At 38.3% G+C, this 18,936-nt stretch overlaps 1 protein-coding gene across 2 annotated transcripts; it reads left to right on the top strand.

The window, feature by feature from the left end:
* The first annotated feature begins 212 nt into the window (after positions 1–212).
* Positions 213–2,742, top strand: LOC122973333 (B-cell receptor CD22-like). Of its 2 annotated transcripts, XM_044340765.1 has the most exons (4): positions 213–467; positions 1,373–1,633; positions 1,988–2,045; positions 2,336–2,742. In XM_044340765.1, the coding sequence occupies exons 1-3, from the start codon at positions 359–361 to the stop codon at positions 2,002–2,004; spliced, it is 387 nt and encodes a 128-aa protein (XP_044196700.1). In that variant the 5' UTR covers positions 213–358; the 3' UTR covers positions 2,005–2,045; positions 2,336–2,742. The 2 variants fall into 2 exon arrangements, 1 of the variants encoding a protein (XP_044196700.1); XR_006399983.1 differs by lacking the exons at positions 213–467; positions 1,373–1,633 and adding an exon at positions 1,800–1,870.
* The last annotated feature ends 16,194 nt before the right edge of the window (positions 2,743–18,936 follow it).

Genomic DNA, 18,936 nt, shown 5'->3' with positions numbered 1-18,936 from the left:
TTTTTTTTTTTAGCTTGTACTATTGATAGCAGTTACAGTAGATGCTGAAGAGGCAGTTTTATTCATTCCTTTCATATGTGCTGAATGTGCTACTGCAGTAATACAGCCTTGACCTCGAATAATCTCTGTTAACACATCTCTTCCAGATGCTCCAAAGCAGCACATCCTCATTTCATAGTTAATTCATATCACCATGTCTCCTCTAGATGCTCCAAAGCTTCCCTCTGTGTCAGTGAGTCCCTCTGGTGAGATAGTGCAGGGCAGTTTAGTGACTCTGAACTGTAGCAGTGATGCTAACCCAGCAGCTACTTATACCTGGCACAAGGAGAACCAAACACTGCTTCATGGGCCAGGAAACATGTATCATTTCACCTCAATCAGCTCTGAGGACAGCGGGGTCTACCACTGCAAGTCTGAGAATCAATATGGAGAGATCAACTCTTCAAATCTCATCATAGATGTCCAGTGTAAGTACAAAACATTAGAAAATTAATATTTACCACTTATTGCAATTCCTACTATTTACTACCTAGTACTACTAGACAAGGTGGCAAGGCAACTGTGGTTCAGGAGGTAGACTCCTCCTGGCATGTTGAAGTGTCCTTGAGCCAGATACTGAACCCTAAATTGCTCCTGATGGTTGTGCCTGAACCCTGGATGGTAGTTTGCCACCATCAGTGTGTGAGTGTACGCTTGAATGTGAGTGTGAATTGGTGAATGAGCAGCAGAATCGATTTAAAGCGTTTTGGATAAAAGTACTGTAGAAATACAGCCATTTACATTTTTATTTAGGCCCTTTTTTCCTGAAATGCAAGGGGAGCAAAAGCTTAAATTCAAGTAAAAATTGCCCAGTATAGCAACATTTAGCAATTTTGGTGCTGGTACTGTAAAAATGAAAAACAATAATTGCTTCAAATATTTAGTAATAATTAAGCTTTGTGGCTGGTGGGGTGCTGTACAAATGCTCTCTATTGACTGAGCGTCACTGCTATGCTCCACGTTTGGATTTTTGGTTACTTGCATGACTACAAATGTCAATGACATTGTGATTGAGGTTTTCTTTTCATGGAACAGAATATTCCAGTTTCTCTTCTTCTTTCTGTTGCATGGCTGGAAAGGTTAAGAGAATACAAAATAGGTTCATTTTTATGTTCATTTCATATTCTATAATTTCATATGTGAAGTTATATCAAAATGCTTACAAAGTAAAAACTAATTTATTTACTCATTTAAAACCTTAATAAATAATTTATCAAGCTGAATCACTCTGAATTAAACTGTGTGGCTGGTGTGGCACCACATGTGTGCCCTCTATTGGCCAGCCACCAATGAATGTGAATAAAGACTCATAAGACGTCTTTTTGTTGTTCAGATGCTCCAAAGCTTCCCTCTGTGTCAGTGAGTCCCTCTGGTGAGATAGTGGAGGGCAGTTCAGTGAATCTGACCTGTAGCAGTGATGCTAACCCAGCAGCTAATTATACCTGGTTCAAGGAGAATGAAGACTCACCAAAAGCATCAGGACAGATCTTCACCATCACTGATGTCAGACCTGAACACAGTGGGAATTATTACTGTGAAGCCCAGAACAGAAGAGGACGTCATAACTCCACCTTATATCTGACTGTTGGATCAGGTAAGTTATGCTCATTTAACTCACACACACACACACACACACACACACACACACACACACACACACACACACACACACACACACACACACACATACATATTGCACATATTGATAAGCCATATCTCCTTTTTGTTGGTCTAAATTTTTAGGAAAATCAATAATTAATATGAATATCATCAGGTTGATTCTGGTGGTCCTGATTCTGATTGCCCTGCTTCCCTTGAGTCTGTGGGCAAGGTAGAGCAATAAAAAAGAAATACGTTCTTTTGTTTTCTTATTAAAATATATTTAGACTTTTTAAGTCATGAATTTCATTTTGTTAAATATGTCTTGTTTTTGTTTGATTCAATCCAGGAAGAAGAAAACTTTGAGTTCCACCACTGAACTGAATGAACCTGTAGAGACTATAGAGGTGAGAGAGAGACCTTATTGACAGAACTTACCCTAAAATACAATTATGATCACTTGACTTATAAATGCATTCAAACACATTTATATCATCAGCATCAAGCTGTGAAGTGAATTTATATTTAAAATACAATTTGCTGAGAAGAAACTCAATATATTTTTCACCTGAACATAATTTTTGTGTTAAATAATTCAGTTTTAAACACGATTTAATACATCTTTATACAATCTAATTATATACAAGTTTTATGAATGAGGTCCATTAATATTCATTTTGACATCTCTCTCCATCAGTTGGACTCTTCTCCTGTGTATGAGGACGTCTCAGACTTGCAGGTCGTCGCTGCAACACAGACAGAAGACACAGAGGAGCAGGAAGACGTGGAGTAAAGTCCAGTCAGGCTGGAGCATCATGAAAAAAAGGCCAATATCAGATTCATAGTTACAGTTATGAGAAGTACCTCACCTAAATTTTATCTGATTTTGTTCTGATGCAGTTGAACCAGAGGCTGGACTCACCTGATGGAAGCAGAAAGTAGAGTGTTTTGTCTGAACTAATGCAAGCTTAGTTTTCTCTGTAGAGTTTGTTATATTACAGATATTTAGGATTAGAGCTGTTTTGCAAACTATTATTTTAAATGTGTACATGCTGTAATTAATCACTTTTGAGGAATCCTGATTATCTTCCTGTGCAGTATACTGTATATTTTTACACATGAAACATTATCTCAGTTCTATCAAACTTTGTTGAATGTCACATTATCCAGATATTGCAGTGGCTGATATACAATAAACAGACAGCTTCCACAACAACTCTGTAGTTGGAAACATGATTTCAGTTCCCTCTCACTGCTGCAGAGGGCGACAGTGTGCAGAAAGTTTCTTTTCCTTTAGTCGTCACTCCGAAACAGTACAGCTTGATCACACTGTGAGACTTGTTCACCATCAATCGATATGGAGTTTTGGTGACCAAAGACAACCTGAGGCAAACTTCTGACAGAGTCAGAAATGAAAGATTCAGTTCTCACAATGTGACTGCAGCTTCGACCCACGACTACAAACAAATCAATTAGACTAAAAGATGAAATGACACAGAATATACTGGCAGTTGTGCAGTTTTTAATAAAGTTTAGGGGAAAAACACACTCGTTCTTGCAGTGGTAGTAGAGGCTTTAGGAGTGGAGGAAGGGTTGCTACCTAGTAACTTGTTAGTGTACACATCTTTTGTGTGGCTGCAGGGAGAACTAATGGTCACTGTCGTGAATGTTGGTCATACAGATGTGTGCTTGTGTGCTATGCATTTGCCTGGCATGCATAAATGTAGCGGATGTGGTAGCTGGGGGTGTTAGCCCTGTAGCATTTCAGGAGGCAGGGCCACAGGAAGTGGAGGTTTCTGTATACATGCAGGAGGCCACAGTGGGGCCACAGTGGGGCCACAGTGGGGCAGCCATCAGCATGTTTCCATTTGATTTCAACTGTCCTCATTCAGATGAGCAGCAGTTAGCTCAGGTGAGGAATTTGCTGGTTGAAAACTCAGATGTGTTTGCTGGGAGTGATAGTGAGTTGTTCTGCACCAAGGTCATACAGTAGAGATTCCCTGTTAGAGAACACACCAATTAAGCAGAAAAAGGCCCCTCATGCCTCTGTCAACCATACAGGCACAGTTTCTGGGTAGAAACAAATGTGCTGGCCAAAAATCTCATTAGGGGTAGTTAATAACAAATGAAGGCAGTAAGCTAGAGCCTGTACTGCAATCATTCAGAACAGGTACTAACAAAGCAACATTTTAAGACATCTGAATCTGCATGAAGCTTCACAGGTAGGTAAACTTAAGTGATGAAAACTAGACTCAGGGTGGTCTTACCGTGTAATAAGACATAGTACTATCAGTCAAAACCACCATTAAATTCATACAATTGTTTCATATCTGCAAATATGTCAGTATAGTGAGTTTCTGGTTTTTATTGTTCTGTTTTGGGCATTTAATGCCTTTATTAGATAGCTCCAGTAGAGAGATGGCAAGAAATGAGAGAGAGAGAGACGTAACAAAGGTCCACAGTCTGGCCATGTCACAGTTCATGTTCGATGTCTTAAACTCTAAGCCTTGGAGGCTCCACTATTGTGCACTTTTAAGTAGAAAGTGTTAGAAGCCATCGTCGTCACAGCAGTAAAAGTACAATAGATGTAGCAGTAGCACCTGTAGATAGGAGCTTCGATATAGTAGTTAAAGTAGCACGAGGAGTAGCACCAGCGCTACTAGTAGTAATAGTGTCACCACTAGAACAAGGGTTACTGCATTACTGTTGTTATAGTAATTGCATTACATTAATTGTCAGTGCTGGATGTGAAGCACAGTGTCATTTTGGTTGCAGATCTGTCCACAATGCTTTGCTGTAGGTTAGATGCTCTGTGTTTCCATGGTTGCAGGTATGGTGAGATAGAGAGCATCAGAGTTCTTCATGAGTGCTTCTGTGCCTTCATCAACTTCAGGAACACCAACATGGCTGCCAAGGCACTGGAGAAGCTGCAGGTGGGTGATTGGCAGGCGTAAACGAATCTCGACTCTTTTCATCATCTAGAATGTCACAGAATGTTAAAAGCACAGCTTTGAGTTGTGGTAATGAGCCATCATCCTGTTCTCTTGCCTCTTCAGACATGACATGATGTTAAGTTTGATCACCTGTGCTGTGTCCTCCTGTCCAGGGGGTGGAGCTGGGCGGCAATAAGCTGGTGATAAGGTACCCAGACCGGTGGATCCAGCGGACCATGCCCTCCTTACAAAGGACCACTACTGGCCTGAGCTCCAGTGCTGCAGGAACACAGCAGAACTCAGCTGCCACAGGGTACTGAGCAACTCATCTGTGTATCTGTGTTGTCCTTTTTTCTCTGCAGGTGTAAACTCAGAACGGTTCCTTACAAAATCAAATAACATCTGTAAGTTGTTTTAGGGTTTAGTTTAGTCAGCATTAAACCTGCAGTGTGGAACTTTAACATATAGATGAACATAGATGAGTTCAAACAATGCTGATTAAGCCTATCAACACCAGATAAATCTTTCTGTATTTCACAGTATACAGAGTTTTTAAATGTTGATGGAGTAGGCTATGGTGGAGCCTATGATGTAAGCACTGTTGACATGATGTCAACAGTGTTTTTGTAATTAATCCTACTGCCAGAAGGGGGAGACAAAGTCCTGCACTGAAGCTTTAAGTTTAGGTTAAAGTTAGGGTAAGAATTAATGTTAGACATGTCAGTGTGATAGTTTAGGTTAGGATTTAGGTTTTGGGAAGGCATTATGATAACTATCTATCATCCCAAGATATATACAGTTTAAAATTAAATACAACTGTTGATATTCTTAAAAAATAAAGGCTGTTTTACTCCTTTAAGAAAGCAGTGAAAAAGATAATCTAGATAATGGACAATAAATTAAAGGCAGAAATGAAAGGCTACACCTGTGCATTTGCACTATGGGTTAATTCCTGCAGAACAAGTTTCATTATGCTGATGACTCAAATGGAAACGGACAGAGAAAAGATCCAACCCAGTTCCTTAGTGCTTGTTCAGCCTCCAGTCTACATACTCCACTGGATGAGAGATCTACATCTCTCAGCTATCAGAGACCACACTGATGCAGCGCTTTGAAAACATAAAATCCCAATATCATCCTTTTAACACAGAAGTGAAAACCCAGCCTAGTGAATTTTTTTTAAGGCCTCCTATGTTACTTTCCACGCACCCTGTGTCCCATTATTTACCCGCATGTGTGTTTTTGTGTGGATAATGTGATGCAGGATCCTCTGCTCTGTGTTGTATGTATGAAAGTTAGTGGTTGTTCCTCTGAAATGTTGAGGAAGCATTCAGAGCCCAACCTCAGGAGGTTGCATAAAGAATAAATCTGTGTGATACTGCAGAACATCTACTGTAAGGAGGTCCAATGAATTTAATTTATAGTAAGCATCACTTTGAAACTCTGATGAACTCCTGGTTTCTGAACTCTGCATTGTTTGAAGGATGTCCGCTGTCATCAAAATGATTTACGTGGACAAATATGTTTGGTTGAATTGTACTGGAAACTCTTGTGTATCTCCTGTGTTGGATTGCTATACATGTTAAATGAAGTTATTTTGATATATTTAAAATAAGATGAAACATTTTTGCATTGAAAATTTGCACAAAACTATCAATGAAATCCACATTAAAAATGTTTTCGGGTTTGCAAACTTATGGAAGTCGTTTTCTTTAACAAACACAATTCAACCCCACGGTGGTACAAATACTGACTTACACATCAGAAATACAGTAGTAAGATTTCCCTCACATATTTTTTTGTTATATTTGTTGCAGAGGATGACAAACATATTCACATGCACATATTAAGTAATGTGAAGTCAAGTGAAGGCAAGATTTACACATTTGCAAATCACTATGTGACCACATGCATCGTGTGGTGCATTTGTAGTAGCTGCTCATTAAGTAAGTAGCTGTGGTTTCAGCAGCAGCAACAAGTGGATTTCTTGTCCTCTCTGTGTCAGATACTGTACATCTACATTTATTGCATTTAGTACAGTTATTCAGTGAACTTGAGAAACTTCAAAAGGAAGGTAGGTTTGAACTTAAATTGTCACTTTTCTAGATTTGTTGTGTGATGAGACACAATGTTTTACAGGCCTTTAAAAACAGGCAACAACAGACCTTCACTTCTCTTTCTCTAAAGAGGAAGTGAGAAAGTGTATGTTACTGGAAAACACAGAATGGCAGGTTGGTAACAGTGTTACCAACAATATGTGTAATTCAGACTCAATGAATCAATGAATATGTACACTGGACTAGACCAAACTAGGATTAAATTGGGGTATACAGAGTTTTCTTAAACAAGGGATTTTGGCTGGTCTGAGGCATCAATATTCATGTTGTTTTCAGTGCCAGGCTGGTTATTGAAGCAAAAATCATATAGTGTACATCTAATAGTGTTTAAAGACATCCTGTTTCTGCTTGCTTTTAAATAATGCCTTAGCCATTTATTTATTGGTACAGTATGTTATCGTATCAGTAATGCTGTTATTATAGCACCAGCAGGTTAACAAGCTACAATATGCTTCAGTGTTTGCCATGGTTTGCATGTACCATTGACATGCTAACATCAGCTCAACTCAGTTCCACTCAGAGTGCAATGCTAACATAGAATGACATGCTAAATATGTTAACTTGATAACTGTAGGTATGCATGTTGCAGTATTTTAGCTTCAGCTATATCTGACAAAGTACAATTTAGGCTGAGAAAGGTTTAGCACGGTGGTTGTCAAAGTGGGTTCCTGGGACCACCAGGGGTCCTTGTGGGGGTGCCAAGGGGTCCCCAGCAAAAGGGGAGTAATTTATTTTCACTATAATTTCATCCATAAGTGACACAATGACAGAATGTATGACTATTTTGGTCATGGGGTTCATATACTTTCTGTAATAAAACATCGAAAAGTAAAAATCTTCATAGATTGGACTGGAGATTGGATTGGAGATTTGTAGGGCTGCCCCCAACTAAAGGTTTTCCTAGTCCACTAATAGTTCAAGCCATTAGTCGACTGGTCGTTGCATGATAAATGACAATATATTATTTATTTAGGCTATCTAACGTTACAGCAGCCATGCTAAGTGGCTAATGTTAGACTATCATGTTTGAGGTTGACGAGTGATAGGTGAATATTTGCCTGCAGGGTTTGCATGTCACCTTCTTGAGTTTGTCCCTCTCAAAATGATACCACACCGGATTTCCTGCCCGACATAGTAACTAACCATCTAATAACCTCAAGTACCAGCAATAAACGCCAATGTCTGTCCCTGACTGATTCAGTGTCGCCACTTCCTGTGTCGTTTCAAATAAAAACCCTCTAGTGTTTCTAGCGCCAAATCTTGAATTGAGCCATAGTCAATTTCCTTTATTGCGAACACTAACACACGTCTAAATGAGAGCAAGCAGGTAAGTCATCTTTGTATTGGTCGGCTAGGACACTTGTTGATCTATACATTTCCTCTTTGGGTTTTATATAATTATTGATTTTATTTTTTATGCTTACATTGCCTCTGAAAAATACAGTCAATATCATGATGTGCACCCAGTGTAATTGTAATCTTTTTTAAATGAAAGGAAAACAGTATATGAGGGACACTTTATGGCCCATGATGGTGCATCAAACATAGATATAGACATTTGTTCTTGTTTCCTTCTGTGTTGTGATATATCACAGCCCAACTTGAGACAAAACAAAGTCAATGATGGTTAAATGTTGATCTTGAAGTGTTTTGTAGTGCATTTCAACTACAACTGCCTGTATTGGTAAAACGAAAAAAAAAAACAAAATATAATTTGTGCTATTAAAGTGCACAACCAAAAGCCAGTAAAAAAAAAAAAAAGCCCACTGCTGTGACACCGGAAATCCCCATTCTGCTCTCTAGCTGTCAACTGTCAACTCAGCCTTTTTTTTCTGTTGACCGTTTCTTCAAAAAAACATTTCTAGCACATCAAACAGACACAAGCAGGATTTATATCTCAGAGAAAAAAGTGAGGACAATTTTGTATTCTGAGGCATTTCTTTCGCTTATCTTTTTTTGCTTTTGTTATCTACATAACAGCTGTGAATAATTGATTGTGACTCGGTGTTCTATACGTTTCCCTGCGGTTTGCTCTCACACCCCTGCAGGAACCTGACCACAGAGAGGAGGCAAAACAGACACTTTAATTTGCCACAGTCTATTCAGAATTACTTTGGCTTTCATCCTGTTCAGTTAAGCTGCAGAGAGGTACACAGGTCGTATTGCCTGTGTTGTCTCTGACTGCACCTTTAGACTGTTCATTTGTATTCTGTAAAACTGAACAGTTTTTCTGTTTGTTTCCCCCTTTAGCTTTCTACACTTATGCATAACCCAGATATTATGCAATTATTTACAGCATATTTACACTTTGGTGACAGTGACTGCAGTAATCAGCACTTTCTATTCTGAGGAGTTTTGAAGCAATGTACCAACCGTCTGTAATAATGCGTGAAGCAGGTTTATAAATGGTACGATCAAGTGGGCTGGCTCAGATGTTCCTTTGAACAGGAAACAGGAAGCTCTAATGTATGAGAAGCCCACTACATCTTTACATTGGCTCTCAATGGTAATTAAAACTTTTTCCTCTGCACTAACCTTGTACAGTCCTTTCACAACATTAAACACAACCTATTATTACCACACTATATCCTTCAGGTAATGTAAACACATTCATCAACTCTCAGGCTGAGTAACAGTAACTGAACAGTGTAGAGCTTTTCTCGTAACACTATGGAAATTAAATGGTTAAACAAATGAAAACAAAGTAATCTAATCAGAGTATCACTTTCCCTTTTTAAGTTTACACAATACACCAGGGCCACAGTGCTTCACATACATTATATCTTTATTTACGGCACAGTTCTCACATGAACTTGGACTGTAAATAAATTGAACCTGACGCTAGTTTTTAAAAAAAGTTAATGCATAGTTTTAAAAATAACAGTATCGTTTCTTCATTTCAGCTTGGATTTACAGGCATTCGTCTGTTCATGCATATTAATAAGGTAAAGAGGAAGGAAGATAGGGTCTTGGTCTTTTTTTAATTCAATTGTTAGAACCACAGACACATGAACTTTTTTTCAAGGCGGCGCCATCCTCTTTCTGCTGTAGAGACGTTTATTGTGACTAACTGACACACGGTACTTCTCATGTACAAGATCTACTTGCGGATGTCATTTAACAGACAGAGATTAGAGGAGCAGCTATGACTTTAACAGCAGCAGCAAGTGGATTTATCATCTTCCTTCTCTCTGTACAAGGTACTGTGCATCTACATTTACATTTTAAGGCAGTTAGCACACTTCAGAAATTCACGGGAGGGTTGTGAGTATTGAATGATTTACCAGATCACCACTTTTCTAAATTTAATGTGTGTGATAATTTGATGCGGACCTTTTAAAACCTGACAACACCAGACATTCACTTCTGTTTATTCCAGTTCAAATCTTTAGAAGCTATTTCTGTCAGCAGCATTGTAAAGAAATCGTGTTCATGTCATGTGGGATAGATGGAAATTATGACTGATTTACATTAACAAAGAAAAAATCCTGTGAATAATCTGTTTTGTGGAACTTCAACATCTTGTGGAAGTCCTCTAAACTGGCTGGTTTAAGCCAGCGCCCCCTGTAAGCATTACAGTGAATTTGATGGTGACTTGTTCCCTGATAGCACACTGTTACAAGAAATACAAGTGAAAATAAAATGAGCCAGCATGTCTTTCTCACAAGTAATTACGTACCATAGGAAATGCAGTGTAAAAATATATGAAATCACTGTAAGCTATATGTCAGTAAGAGACTAGCTGGTGGCTAGCTTTTAGCTGCCGAAGAGCCAGATATTTCCCATGTACGTGGACCACCATGTGTAAACTATGGATGTATTAAGATATCTGGATATTGCCTTGCTGCCAATTTGTCCCAGAGCCTAAATAAGCAATTTTCAAGTGCATGACATCATACCAGTGTAAAGTCAACATTTTAGGGATTTTGAAGGACTTTTGTAGCACTGAGTGAACACAACACTGACATATCATCACCTTTTAATTAGATATGTTGAACCTGTTAGCAAACAGTTGCTTATTACACATCTAGCAGTTATGGAGCAACATTATTATTCATTTGGAAGTAGTGCACAGGGGGCTTTTTTTCTCTAAGAAAAGCTGCTGCAGCTGAAAACGATGCTACAAGAGCACTGAGAGAACCAAAACAGTAACGTTGCAGTTGGACATGAAACTTGTGTAAAGCTCTGTAAAGCTGAAGGGAGCTGCACACTGTTCACTACTTTGGTCCAAACTGCAAAATCAGAAATGAAATGTTGTGCAGACATTCATGGTTCCCTTAAGATGAATCCTACTGACTTATGTGAACATCTAGTGTCATCAGCAGGTTGACATTTTTTGTCTTTTAGTGAAACTACGATGAAACTTTATATATAGTATGTAACCTTGTTCAAAGCTGATGTAAGAAAATCCCTAATGACAGACAAAACAACTTTATGATCTGCTCTGCTCTATTCTCAGAGAAAGGTTGGTACTTTTAACATTAGCAATGAGCGCTACAGAAGAAAAGTAGGGCTACTGAAAATACCGGAGATCACTTCTAGCTAGATAGATGCACGATGAGGAACTTCAGACAATATTTGCAATAAATCAGCACTTGTTATGAAGTTTGAAGTTTGCCCAGGTTGTCCTTTCCCAGATTCAGGGCTGGCCCTTACTATGTTGATGCCCTAGGTGAGATTTTAGATTGGAGACCCCCTTCCCTACAAGGGGGTGGGCGTAATGGTGGATGGGGCTAGTAGGGCTGCATGATAATAGCCAAAATGTTAATCCCGATTATTCTGCCATTTCAGAGCAATTGGCGCCCCTAAAAAAATGCAAAAGTAGCACCTCCAGTCCAAGTGTTTCAAAATAAAAATGAATTCACAATAAATGAAGTGCAGCAATGGTACCTCCAGCCCAGAAAATGTCCTCCAACTCCTTGAAACAAATAGGCAAATGGGTTTCAGGGACCATTCGGTGAGAGTTTGGTGGCTTTCAGGTGAAAACTGACCGGTAAAGCTTTGAAAATCAAACCAGATGAAAACCCATCCAAGTCAATGGGGAAAAAGAGGAAAAAACAAGAAAGGAGAACAAGTGCATATTTCTGAAATCTGTATACAAGCACACTTGTCATGTGCCACTCATTTGGCGTCCCCCTCCGTCATCTATGTGGCCTATGCCACAAGCTGCCCCCGCCCACATCGTCTTGGTACCTTGACTACAGATGAAACACTGTTGTTGTTGTGTTATGAGTCTGATTGTGGTTTCTGATGTGCTCTGTGTTACAGTGTTACAGGGACAGTGTGCCATGGGAGTGACTTACACTTCTACTGAGATGTGTGTGTTGAAAGGATCAACAGTGGACATAAACTGCACCTACAGATACCCACCCAAAGAAAATGGCCTTGATACTACAGTTGAGAAAACATCCTGGTTCACTAAAATGAAAGGCGCTGAACCTGTGGATCTGAGAACAGACTCAGAGTATTCAGGTCGTGTTCAGTATCACTGTGATAAGAACGACTGCACTCTGAGAATCACAGACCTGAGAGAGAGCGACTCAGCTGAGTACAAGTTCAGGTTCATAACAAACCAATCAGGAGGGAGATTTACTGGTTTACCTGGAGTCACTTTGACTGTCACAGGTAACATTTTCATTCACATGTTAATTTCCAAATGTTCAATATCTAGAAAATAATAATATGAATGTATCTGTGTGTGTTTGCATGTGTATGTTGACAGTTTTGTCTAAAATTACATTTTTGTTTCTTTCTCATAAATCCAGATTTACAGGTGAGAAGATCACATTCTTGGTCTAAAAAGCTGATGTGTCACAGCAGATGTCTACCTCCTCGTACTTCCTACATCTGGTACAAGAATGGACAGAAAATTCAGGATGAAACACCTTCTATTTATAACGTGTACCTTTACTCATCAGACAGCTATTCCTGCGCTGTAAAAGGATTTGAGCATCATCCTGCTCCTTCAGTGTGTGAGTTTACAACACAGTCTCTCACTAAACTAACCACATCTAGTGGAGCCTTTAACCTATTGTACTATACCTTGTATTTACATGTAATTCAGGGGTAGCATGTGATTCAAACATTGACATAGAAATGGATCAAAACCAAACCACATCCCCATGAGATTTTACATGTTACATTCTCATATCTTATTCACAGTTTTGACTGTGACATAAATGTAAAATAAGAGCTTACTGTACATTTAAAACATCAGTTCACTCAAAATATAAAAAACATATTTTCTGACTTGCTCCTTTTCTAACAATGTGAATAGTTACAGTTTCATGTGCTCAGATTTTGAACCTTGAAAAGTCTGCTGCCATTCCAATACGATAAAAGTGAGTTGAATATTGTTTGTACTGCTTAAATCATTGAAAGCTTATATTTGAAAAACTTTGGATCTATGTGTCTTACAATTACTTTGGATAATCTACAGTCCTTGTTGTGGACAGTTTTTATCTTGAGTAGAAAGTAGATCCAGTGGAAATCATTGACAGATATGTCTGTGGATGATTCAGAGTAACCAAAACAATTTTCAAACATGATTTTCAACCACAAACTAAATTCCGTCTATCTACATAGTCTTGAGGTTGATCTAAAAGTTAAATAACAGCTGCGTTTGTGATAAGACACCACAAATAAGAGAGAAAATATGTTTTTTTGTGATTTGGGTGAACCAGCATTAATCATGTGAAAAACAGGATTATCCTGTTGAGCCTCGTTGAAAAGAAAAGATGTGGGAAAACATCCCTCATCCCACCAAAACATTCACACACAGAGATGAGACTACACTGACCTGTCTGTTTAAAACACTAATCAAAACTCACCTTTTCAGACCTGCTTTTAATGTGTAATTAATGTTGTGTGTTACTTTGTGCTTTTAGTTTGTTGTTTTTTTATGATCCTTTTCACTTATGTTAAATGTCTATGAGTACCCTGAAAAGCCCTTTATAAACAAAATGTATTGTTATTATAACTGTTCTGTTTGAAATTAATTTTATCTTTCAGGTGTCAATGCTCAATCCTGCAACAGAGTGACTTACACTGACAGAAGCATCTGTGCCTTCAGAGGCTCATCAGTGGACATTTCCTGCACATACAGCAGTTATGGATCTATCACATCAAAATTCTGGTTCAGTCCTGAACGTAGTCATCAGTGGCAGAATCCCTCACAGCCTGAGGACCTTGGTGAAGACTCCCAGTATGCAGGCCGTATTCAGCTCCTTGAAACAGAGAGAGGACGCTCCACTCTGAGAATCTCTGACCTGAGAGAGAGCGATTCAGCCCAGTATCACTTCACATTCAAAACACGATGGTTTGAATGGAGGAGTAGTTTACCTGGAACAACTCTGACTGTCACAGGTACTGATGAACACAAAAACTGACATTGTACATTTAAACAAGCTGATTACTAATAAATGGGGTGATTGGCTGAACTAATGGACATGAATTTCATTTAATATCGATTGTGATTGAAGGATTTTCATCATTATGTGTACAAGTTTTTGTTTAGTGATCCACCAGTTTAGTTGGTCACTTATATGAACTGTCATTTTAACTGTCTGCCTTTGGTTTAGTTATTTGTGATGTACAAATGTCTCTTTTTTTCCCCACAGATCCAAATCTGCAAGTGCTGGTGAACAGAGCCTCTCAGTATTCTACCTGGGCAGAGCTGAAGTGTCACAGCAGATGTCGTCTACCTGAACGTTCTTCCTTCATCTGGTACAAGAATGGACAGAAAATTCAGGATGAAACACCTTCTATTTATAACGTGTACCTTTACTCATCAGACAGCTATTCCTGCGCTGTAAAAGGATTTGAGCATCATCCTGCTCCTTCAGTGTGTGAGTTTACAACACAGTCTCTCACTAAACTAACCACATCTAGTGGAGCCTTTATCCTATTGTACTACACCTTGTATTTACATGTAATTCAGGGGCAGCATGTGATTCAAAAATTGACATAGAAATGGATCAAAACCAAACCACATCCCCATGAGATGTTAGACATGTTGAGCTCATATCTTATTCACTGTGTTGACTGTGACACCAATGTAAAATGAGAGCTTACATTCAAAAAGTCAGTTCACTCAAAATACAAAAAACATGTTTTCTGACTTCTGCCTTTTCTAACCATTAGGGGTGTGCCTGAATACAAATACGTTATTCGGCAAAACACATATAGTGTTTTTTTTTTCTTTTTCTTTTTTATTTTTTACGAATATTTGTTTCATATAAATATTTTAAAAATTATTTATTTTCGGGAAGAAAAAAACAAATCCATGTCAAATACCAGCGTGCAGGTCGGTTGCATCGCTATCTCAGTCTCTCTCTTCTGCTCCGCTGTTATGTCTGTCGGCAGGTCTCAATGAGGGGAGTCACATCCACCTGCCGCAAATGCACATTTCCTAATTTGGACATCACCCCAGGAGTTGGGAGTGTTCCCCAGAGATAAAGCTGAGCTCGCAAGGGATTCTTCATAACCTGTTGTTCCCCTTCTCCTTTCCACAAAGTTAGGTTGTAAAAATAGACAATAAATGAAAAGTGCAAAGCAAGAATCACCTTTGAAGTTCCTCCTTGTATGTCTCTGTGTTATGGGTGTATAAATAGGTAGAGGTCTGTCTGCAATGAGGCGATGAGTAAAGTTTTAGCTCAGTAGTCAGCGCAGTCGTCTAACTCCAGTTCAAGACCCAGTGTGGGGACCTCCTTCATAAGGTAGTTTATTCATGAACACTTATTGTAACGCTTTAATTTTCTAAAATTAAAGCGTAATAAAAACAAAAACAGGATTTTTAAGCCTCTTTCCACTTTTATTTGAATACAAATACAAATACAAATGATTTTGCTCCTTTGACAAATATAGATACAAATACAAATATTGGGATCTCTGCACATCCCTACTAACTATGCAAAAGTTACAGTTTCATGTGCCCTGAGTTTGAGACATCAATCCTGGAAAAATCTTCTGTCATTCCAATACCATGAAAGTGAATTGAATATTGTTTGTACTGCTTAAATCATTTAAAGCTTACGTTTGAAAAACTATGGATCTATGTGTCTTACAATTACTTTGGATAATCTACAGACCTCGTTGTGGACAGTTCTTACAGAGAGTACATCTTGAGTAGAAATTAGATCCAGTGGAAATTGTTGACAGATATGTCTGTGGATGATTCAGAGTAACCAAAATAATTTTCAAACATGATTTTCAACCACAAATTAAATCTATTAAGTCTATCTACATAGTCTTGAGGTTGATCTAAAAGTTAAACAACGGCTGTGTTTGTGATAAGACACTACAAATAAGAGAGAAAATATGTTTTTTTGTGATTTGGGTGAACCAGCATTAATCATGTGAAAAACAGGATTTCCTGTTGAGCCTCGTTGAAAAGAAAAGATGTGGGAAAACATCCCTCATCCCACCAAAACACACACACACACACACACACACACACACACACACACACACACACACACACACACACACACACACACACACACACACACACACACAGATGAGACTTCACTGACCTGTCTCTTTAAAACACTAATCAAAACTCACCTTTTCAGACCTGCTTTTAATGTGTAATTAATGTTTTGTGTTACCTTGTGCTTTTAGTGTGTTGTTTTTTATTATCATTTTCTGAAAAGCCCTCTGTAAACAAAATGTATTATTATTATGTTATTAGTTTTATTAGTATGTATTATTATAACTGTGGTGTTTGAAATTTTATCTTTCAGGTGTCCATGGTCAGTCCTGCAACAGAGTGATTTACACTGACAGAAGCATCTGTGCCTTCAGAGGATCATCGGTGGACATTTCCTGCACATACAGTGGTTCCAGCACATACTATGGATCTATCACATCAAAATTCTGGTTCAGTCCTGGACGTAGTCATCAGTGGCAGAATCCCTCACAGCCTGAGGACCTTAGTAAAGACTCCCAGTATGCAGGTCGTGTTCAGGTCCTTGAAACAGAGAGAGGACACCCCACTCTGAGAATCTCTGACCTGAGAGAGAGCGATTCAGCCCAGTATCACTTCACATTCAAAACACAAAGATTTGAATGGGGGAGTAGTTTACCTGGAACAACTCTGACTGTCACAGGTACTGATGAACACAAACTGATATAAATACACAAACATTACTACTTTTAAAAACACTGAAATTGTTGCTAATGATCAATTGCCATAACATTGCATACATACATATTAAATACAGTTACTAATGACCTTCACTACTTCTAGGAATTGTAACAGATGGCTTGATGTGCAGGTACGTCTATGATAATTTAAAGCTAATGATGATAATATTGTTCTTGTTCTCATATCCAGCTCTCCAGGTGCAGGTGATCACAATAACAGTCCATCAGTCTTGTACCGAGGCAGAGCTGAAATGTCTCAGCAGCTGCAGTCCAGCAGGTCGTATTTCTTACGTCTGGTTCAAGAACGGACAGAAAGTTATGAATGAGGAAACTTCTCTTTATTCAGGGCAGTTTAATCCTGGTGACAACGTCTCCTGTGCTTTAAAAGGACATGAGGATTACCGCTCTCCTTCAGTGTGTGAGTTTAGTTCACTGTCAGGACACACACACACTGACACCAAGTGTCACCTTTTTCTTTCTTTTTTCTAAACGCCATTATAATATCAGATGTAATCATACTGAAGTCTTCAAAATCTTTATGCAGACTCAAGAACAGCAATTGTCAGATACGTTGTGATTTAACATGTTGAAATTCTTTCCTATTACGAAAAATTTTGTGATTCTGAAATATTTGCAGTATAGAAAATACTGTATGTTGCTGCTACATTTAATGTTTTGGGAGTTATAATATTTGTTATTGAGATGCTCTAATATGTCCACTGATGATGTCATGTAATTTTTTTTAATATAGTAAACCTTTTTATAGGAGTTACTAGATTATGAAGACTTATTTTATGTCAGACTCATTGCTTTACACAGACTTCAGTTCAGTAGCAGTAAATTTGAAAGGCTTGATATAACAGCATGACTTTAAACTGGACTTTAAACTACTACAACTGAAATAGTTTCTGCAACAGGATTAGAACACAAATGTATCTGAAGATATGTTTAATTCTGTGAAAAATTATGCAGTTGATAATGCAACAGCTGTGAGTATAAACAGCCATCAGGAGGAAGAGTGTTGTATATTTTAATTGATGGGGACAGCCCAATTAAACTATTAATAAGAGCCCAGCTTTGTTCCCCTCAAAATGAAACACATGATTCATTTCCCACTCTGGGTTATTTTCATTCAATTCATTATGTGTATTCAGCAGAATTATTTATAAAACATAATAAGGAAGTGATCTGCCTGCTGTGCAGAATTATTAAAGGTCTGTTATTTGCGGTTACTTCCCACCAGCAGCAGTCTAACCTGGAACAGCTCCAGGATCATCATTGTGAACAGCCGCTGTGACAACTACTAGGGATGATCAATAAGAAACAATAAGAATCAATAAGAGAGAAAAAATTAATTAAAATATTCTATTATCTATCATGACAACATATTCTAATCTTCAATTTAATGCATGTCTAAATCTCCTACAGATGCACCAATGCCTCCCTCTGTGTCAGTGAGTCCCTCTGATGATATCATTGAGGGCAGTTCAGTGACTCTGAACTGTAGCAGTGATACTAACCCAGCAGGTAATTACACCTGGTACAAGAAGAATGAAAATCCAGACCTTCAACCTCTCAGTAAAGAACCACAGCTTGTCTTCAGCTCCATCCAGTCCTCTGACTCTGGAGAGTATTACTGTACAGCTGAGAACCAGCTGGGGAAGAGGACATCTGAACACATCTTTATTGATGTGAAATGTGAGTGAAAAAAGCAATAAATGATTTCTTTGCACCAGGTTAGGCATAGAAATGTTTTTGCTGATTGTCAGTGACAAAATGTGGTTTTGGGCAAGTATTACTGATATAGATATCACTAATTTTGCAGATAGTTTTTAAATAATTTTATATAATTACTCATAGAATTATTTAATAATACATTTTCTAGGAGTGAACACACTGCTAATGATAATAATGAATGATAACAATAGTAGTGTTGCCTGTCACAAGCTTAGCTGATAGGTAATAAAAAAATGGAAGAGGTTTTTTTTTAGCTTGTACTATTGATAGCAGCTACAGTAGATGCTGAAGAGGCAGTTTTATTCATTCCTTTCATATGTGCTGAATGTGCTACTGCAGTAATACAGCCTTGACCTCAAATAATC

The sequence above is a fragment of the Thunnus albacares genome, chromosome 3 (genome assembly GCF_914725855.1).
Source record: "Thunnus albacares chromosome 3, fThuAlb1.1, whole genome shotgun sequence".
NCBI lineage: Eukaryota > Metazoa > Chordata > Actinopteri > Scombriformes > Scombridae > Thunnus > Thunnus albacares.
The sequence above is the reverse complement of the archived record's forward strand: the minus strand, read 5'-3'. Positions and strand labels throughout refer to the sequence as shown.